Source organism: Antrostomus carolinensis, unplaced genomic scaffold, assembly GCF_000700745.2.
Source record: "Antrostomus carolinensis isolate BGI_N321 unplaced genomic scaffold, ASM70074v2 scaffold16247, whole genome shotgun sequence".
Classification (NCBI taxonomy): Eukaryota; Metazoa; Chordata; class Aves; order Caprimulgiformes; family Caprimulgidae; genus Antrostomus; species Antrostomus carolinensis.
Genome location: NW_010326767.1, coordinates 9,499 through 17,056, shown reverse-complemented (window position 1 = coordinate 17,056; position 7,558 = coordinate 9,499). Strand labels below are relative to the sequence as shown.

Below are 7,558 nucleotides of genomic sequence, written 5' to 3'. Positions count from 1 at the left end.
ATCTGTAGATTCATAAATATGACAGTGAAATATTTTTTACAAACAGGTTGTAGTAAAACCATACATCATCACAGCTTGCATTACTATCATACACTAAACTAAAGGTTCTTATAATACCTAACCACATTGGAAAAATATTAAACACCTTCATTGCTTTGAGTTTGTGCGTGGTTATTTTAGTCAGTGATTTATGCTTTAAACTGGCCATGTACTGGTCACCTGGTGGCCCCAGGGCTCAAAGCTCCTGAAAGCTGTGGTACAGTGAGCCTTGAACAAAATCTGCCCTTGGGAGAAAAGGCTCATCCTGGCATTCAACATCATTCTCTCCATTCATCTTTATCATTTTTAAAGGCAAAAAGTAAGAAACAGAGTAAGACACACAAAATTCTGCCACATGACTTAGTCATGATGAGGTTTGATACTGAGGAAGTTTTTCTACTCAAGGGATAAAGTTACAAATGGCCAAATATATTTTAATGTGTCCAATGCCCACAAAACTTCAGCATCTTAGTGGGTCTTGTCCCAGGCCATGTCACACTGCGAGTAAAACCTGGATCCCACTGAATGGCCAAAATCCCTTTTACTTCATTGTTAGCAAGACCTCACTTCCAATACATATTGTCTGTTTGAGAATTATTTCCTTTTTCTGGGGTTGACACTCTGCTCAGACGTTACAGTTACAACAATGAATTAATGTTCTTACCTACAGAAGTAATAATGACTGTGAACTGAGTTTCATCTCGTTTTCCAGTCATGTTGTTGAAAGCACGGCACATGTAATCTATTGTCTTATGGGCTGCTTTATCAGATACAACTTCCAGATGGGGTCCGTATTTGATTACATGAGTGGTATTGTCAGCCCTTTGAATCCACGAGTAAGTGTTTGGTGGATTTGAATCTGCCGAGCAGTCAAACAGTATCACTTCCCCCATGTCAACTGTAAACACTGCCCCTATATTCAGACCTTTGTCTGATTTAACTCTAAGTCCATAAGGTCCATCTGTATTGAAAAAAAAGAAAACACAGTGGAAAAATTAAAATCAATGTATATAATTAAACTTTAAATAGAAACATATCTCTAAAGTTCAAATTTTTAAGTTAGACTAGCTGTTGGAATGGCTGGCTTTGGATTCAATCATTTCAATTAAAAGGCTTTCAGTTCAATAACTTGATCTGTACTAGGTTTACCTCAGACTACACCCACTTAATACTGATCTAGTTGCTGTTTAGGGAAAAAGCACAGGTCTATGCATTGTTCAGTATGATAAAAAGAATGAAAACTGAAAACAGTTGGAAAAGATGTGAAGTAAAGAAGCGGGTCTTCTTCAGGGGCATATTTGACCCTTTCTACTTAAATGCCAAACTTATTGGCAGAAGTAATTTCTCTGCACGCTTAAAAGTGAACAAATTAGTCTTGAAATAGATAAACATTCACTGTAATATTTTGCAGTATAATAATTATATGGGGAACTATCCTACAGGTATAATATAGAGTGGGGTGTGCCTTAGATAACTTCAGAAAAACTTTTGCATAAATGACTGCTAAAATAAACTTTAACCTTTTCCCCACTTCAATAGGCTTCTACTACTTCAACATTTATGTTTCTTTCAAGAGAAAGCCCTTGCGTTGAAAGAAAGCTATGTTTCTGAATATAATTAGAAGAGGCATATATTGTCCAGTAGTCATGTATTCAGTCCTCAGAAAAATGAGCAGCTAAGTATTTTTAGGGTAATCTTTGTAGGAAAATGGGAAGGGAAACAATATATTTAAATATGATAAGAATGTTTCCCATACTATTTTTAATAGATATTTTCAGATCATGGGGTTTTTATATGTTTACATGTTAAAATCTATTTTACAGGGATCTAAGTATAGAAATTGATGTAGAGAATATAATAATCAAAATATGCCTTATTAAATTACTTTTTCCAGTCAAAATAACTAATCATGTTAATGTTGCTAATTCCCTGAGGGCTTACATGAGCAATCAAAAATGCACAGACCTAATATTGACAGAAACTAAAAGAAGAAAATATACAGAATAAGCACAGCTTTTGGTAGGATCCCTGAAGTTCAGTGAAGCTGCTGACAAGTGCCTCACACAGAATGGCATAGCAAAAAGACAGATAAGTCAATATTATGCCCACTGTAGACAGTGCAACCAAGTATTATTTCCACCTTCCTGTGGTTGTCTGGAAGCATTAAGATAAGGTAGCTGGGTCTGAATGTGAAATTCCCTGCTACATGAAGCAGCATGTTTCAGACTGTTTCTCATCAGGAAGTTCAGGCCGACATTAGACCTTCCTCTAACACACACACTTCTCTTTATTGTCTGTCTTTTTTTTATGAGACTGATTTATTCTTCAAGAATACACAGACAAACAGCAGCACAAAACAGGTCACTTTGTGTATGCCTCTGGGGCTTTTTCTCTATTCATGAAGGCTTAGACAAGAGAATGTAGACTATCACACCATGACCTCAGTTTAGTCCACTTTTAACCAAATGTCCATATTTCACAATCTAAACTTGTCAGATTTTTCATTTTCTCTACTTATTTCTTAGCTGTAAGCTTTTTTCAGTCTCATTTTAAGGAAGGCCTAACATCATTCATACATAATATTTACTTGGGAAATGCAATACAGATGGACTTCAGCAGAAATTAGCACTGCTCCCACCTATGTGGCAGGGGTCACTCTGAAGAATCAAAGCATTTTTTTAAACTCTAGCTGCTGGGCTGCAGCTCTGCAGTGCCCAAGTCATCTGTTTTACTGTATCCAAGGGGCAGCTGACCCTGTAATGAGCACTTCTGGTAACTGCAGACCTATCACCACTACTTTGGCTTGGCTGACCTCTCTCAGGCTGCACATTTCTGTGGACAGGGAGCCCTCCTAGAATACCAGAACACCAGCCTCTCTCAGGAGCTCACCTGATATAGGTATTTACTTCTCTTTTTTCAGATGGGAATGGAAAGGGATGTACTGAACTTCAACTTTCACAAATGAAAGTAAAACCCCTCATGCACTATTTATAGGCACGAACACACTTTTTTACTTTTCAGAGGAATTCAGTGGTTTTTCCTATTGAATTCTTCTTTCTTAGAAAAACTAGTTTTTATTTTCACTGATAATATAACCTTTGATATATGTAAACAGAGATTAATGGTAAGAATGGCTGTCTAGTCTCTGTGCTCCCTCACTATAGTGTGAGATTTACCACAGTCCACAAAAGAGTCAGAATCAAGTTTTGCTTTTTTATCAGTATCATAACACTGCAGCATTAACAGTCGACATTAACAACATAGCTACACTTTTGTATGCAAGCTGCAAATCGAAAGAAGCCATTATAAAAACACTAAGGCACACTGGCTGGGGAAGTATGTTTGAAAAAACAAATAAAGGTTTTCTTAAAAAATAGTCAAATCTTGGCAAGGTCTGAAAAGTGGCATTCCTTAATGTAGTCAACTCAAGCATCGGGTAACCCTTCTGCTTTGCCTGGATCAGTCTTCTGCCTCTCCTGAGCATTGCATACGTCATTGAGATCCCAAACCACTGGGTAGCTGAGGGATATACACAGCCTCAAGGATGATTCTGAAAAGCAGGCAACTAATCATTTCCTCTCTAGGATTAAATGTATTCTAGCTTTGCGGATCTCAAGGAGAAAAGTCTCACTCAGTCTGTTAAATTCAACCCTGTCCATACAGTATAACAGTTTCTGCTGCAGCCTCCATGACAGCAGCTTCTTCCAGTCTTGAAATAGTTTGTTTATGGGTCACGCTATTGCAATAGCCATGTTCTGGGGTGCATTATCATCATAGCTAATGGAGAAGCAGAATAATATTAATGAGAAAAGAAGAACAAACCACTTTTGATTCTCAGGAAAAAAACCACAGTGACAGCCTTCATGGATCCCTCAGCTCTACTTCTCCTTTCTGGTATCGTTCTCAACAGAAATCTGTTTCTTGTCTCAGTAAAGCCAGTTAACTAAATGACTTGTAAAATAATAAATCACCCGTTCTGAGTAACAATTTACTGTTCTGTGGGAATATTTCCAATTGCTCCTATCACCACGAGACTGTTACAGTTTCCAAGCAGATGGCAGGTATTTACTGTGACTGACCTTTTTTTTATCACCCCCAGTAACTCCCCTGCAGCAATGACATATGGCACATAGAGATCCTGGGGCCTGTTCTGGATTGTTATTGACAACTGGGAGCTGGGAGACAAACTACCTCTGCAGGCAGAGGTTGGACCAAATTACGGGACTTCGTAAAGCTCAGGAAGTCAGACCCCAACTCTCATCACTAACTTGGATACCGATAGTAGCACAAGTATTGCAGACTTTCAGCATTGCATTGTTTCCTCTGAATATTCAAAGTTTAAATCATGCACAAAGCAAATCCTCAGCTCTGATGAAATAAAAAGTACATTCTGAAAATGCAAATACTTACAATAATATTTCCACATGTGGAGAAAAACTGAATCTCAGTTTTTGATATATACAGATCTTTTGAGCTGTATATAAGTCACTCAAACAGCAAAAGGTTCCACAAATGTGAACAATGAAGTAATTTTGAGATCTTAAAGTTCTGCTAAACAATAGGTCAAAAATAGTTTTTCTGTTTAGAACTTGGAAAGATTTTTCAAATTTGCTGGAAAATACATGCAGTTGAGTGAGGGAGAAGGAAGGAAGCAGTACCAGAGCTGAGACTGAAGTGCACACACCTTATCAGTGCGATAAAGGCCACGGAGCCAATCCTGTGTGCAATAGGTCAGAAACACGAGTGCTGAAGGGGCTGTGCCACAAATGAACAGTCATCTGAAAGGCACCACCAGTGGCAGGTATTTTTCCTGATTTTATTGCATTGTAAGAAGGGTGTCAGGTTGTGCTGGGTACAACATCCCCAAGTTTTGTGTAGATATTCTTTGTAGAGAGACACGTATAAAGCCCATTCATAGCTCATTAAAGTAAGCAAAGCAGTAGAGGCAGTGTATATATACACATGCAGCTCTCATTCTTAGCAATTTAAGCACTAAAAGTGAGCTGAGATTATGACTGTACAAAAGCGGGCATTTCAAAAAGTGCTACCTTGAAGAAAGAATAGGATGGGGTTTTTTTATTATGGTAATGTGAAGTTAAAAATCTATCAGTGCTGGTTATTTCCTTGTAGAGCATTTTATCATGATTCCTCTGTCTAATGTGATGGAAGCTCAATTCCTATCTGCGCTGTTTACAATTCTGCAGCAGCTCCTTCATCTTCATGTCTGCATTGCTATCAGTTTTATAAGCTGCACCCAAGGGAACAGCTCTCATCTAACAATGTCCTTGTTAGTCTTCACTAATTTAGGCAGTCTTTTTCTTCTCTCCTGGTGCAGTGTAGAGACCCATACACACACACTTTAGATGCAAGACCCTCCTCATCTGATTCTTCCAAGTTATAATTAAAAATATATAAGTAACAGAACGGATAATCAGTGAAGAAAGGGAGAGGAAGAAAATATGACATAGTAAGAGGTGTAAGTTCTGAATATGTTGGTGGTGCAAACACACCAGGCCGAGGGCAGGGGCTGTCTACTAGCTGTCAGATTACAGAGACTGGCAAAAGCAAGAGCAGGCACCAGCCCTTGGTTGGAGAGGAATCCAGTTCCAGCCCTTGCACTGTGCCATTGGGTAAACTGGTTATATCTGAACGGGACTGGTGGCAAAGTAGATCCTGAGCTGTCTAATTTCAGCTCTCCTCTGAGAAGGGACACTTTGACCCCCAAGGACATGAGGATCAGAGCCTGGCAAGGTCACATATGCAGCATGTGCTACTTGCAAAACTTGGAGGCACTGGGAGTTGACATTACAGGGGGTCAAGGAACAAAATGGGATCACCCTTTCTAAGATTTAAAGTATAATTGTTGAATGTTGACTAAACTAATCTTTTGTTTCCTCCAACTCATTTTATTCATGAACTCAATCTATGCTCACAGTTAGTTTCCAGTTAAAATACATGGCTACTTTATGGTCTATTCTTCTGCTAACGTTGGTCTTTAAGCAACTGTTCTTGCTCCCTCATGTTTCCCACTGACATGGAAAGCAAACACTGCTTTCAGCTCTGATTTTGTTAAACCAGACTGGGGTCTCTTCCCCATTCCTTTCTGTTCTGTTTCTTTCCAGTTTGAGCTTATTGCTCTGGGATGTGCAGGAACTGCACACAGTATTCTACATATGGTCTTATCTTCCGTGTGCCATTAGTATTCTCCTTATTTCCTAACTGGAAATAACTTGCCAACACACCCTAGAATCACATATGTGTTTCTCATGCCTGAATCACACTGCCAGTTCACAGACATCTTGTGACAGCTCAATCACCCAGGCTCACTGCCTCAGTGAATCCCAGTCAATCTCCATCTTATCAGCAGAAGTTAATGGTTTTTATTCTCTTAAAGTGTGTGCTCATTTATTTTTTACCAGCAAATTTCACACTAGCTCTATTACTCTGTCAAAGTCATTCAGTCCTCCCAGTTTAATGAAGGTGAACTTCATTGAGAGACTCCCAATCTTTATGCTGATGTCATTAATGGAAGTATTAAACATGACTGGACTCAAAATGATCATGAGGAAAACCACTAATACATGTCCTTTGAGTTGGTACTTCCTGTACTTAGGTTTTTGATACTGTTTGCTACCTCCATTTTTAACAATAATTTAATGTATACCCATCTGATTTTTTTTTTTCCTTTAAGTCACATCTCCAGATCTGAAGATATCTGTCCTGTGGAATTCTTGAAGCTCCTATTCAAATTCTGCAGTTCAGACTCATTGTCACAACTATATAACACTGACTAACTTTTTATTATGCTGTTGTAAGTTAGACCTGTTACAAACAAGTTCATTTTGAATGCAAGCTCACATATAATGTTGACTCAACTGTTTTCTGCCTGTTTCCAAAGGTAGAAACTCTCTTTCCAGCCAGATAATTTATACAAAGGCAATTATGAATATTTCATATACTCACAATATATGGTTGGTGCAATTATCTCACTTTCCATTGCACTGACAGGGTTAGATACCAGACAGCTGTAATTCCCAATGTCTTCTTTTACAACAGGAACAATTAGAACCGTTGCATTGTTTGATGAAAAGGTGTAATTAGGGCCAGCATGGAGAGGCTTCCCATTTTTCATCCACTGGTAAACTACCCTTGTACCTTTTTCCACAGTACATTTTAATGTAATATTCCCTACATACTCCACTACCCCTGAAGATGGTTCAGTATGTACAATTGGCTTTGTGACAGGAACTGTAAAATAAAGAGATATGAAGAGTTATAAAAGTGACGAGCCAGTATATTACAGTCTTCATCATCAAGGTGATACATATAGCAGTCATCATCCTCTCTGGAAAGTACTTAGATTTCAAATTTTATTTATTAAATCTGGTTAAAGTTTGAAAAGAGAAGTCCACATTCTCAGCTGACGACTGTGAGAATCATTCTAGTACCTAAGTAAAGCTAGACTCTTTATATTACTGGTAATACAACAAAGGCTGCAGTCACATATACCATGGCCTCC

At 38.3% G+C, this 7,558-nt stretch overlaps 1 protein-coding gene across 1 annotated transcript in view; it reads right to left on the bottom strand.

Moving 5' to 3' along the window:
• HEPACAM2 (HEPACAM family member 2) overlaps positions 1-7,558 on the bottom strand; it is a 21,012-nt gene that overhangs the window by 6,595 nt on the left and 6,859 nt on the right. Inside the window, exons 3-4 of the mRNA XM_010171707.1 lie at positions 7,003-7,287; positions 704-1,000 (exon numbers count right to left, since the gene is read on the bottom strand). Coding sequence (XP_010170009.1) covers positions 704-1,000; positions 7,003-7,287 — 582 coding nt within the window. The remainder of the gene's footprint in view (positions 1-703; positions 1,001-7,002; positions 7,288-7,558) is intronic.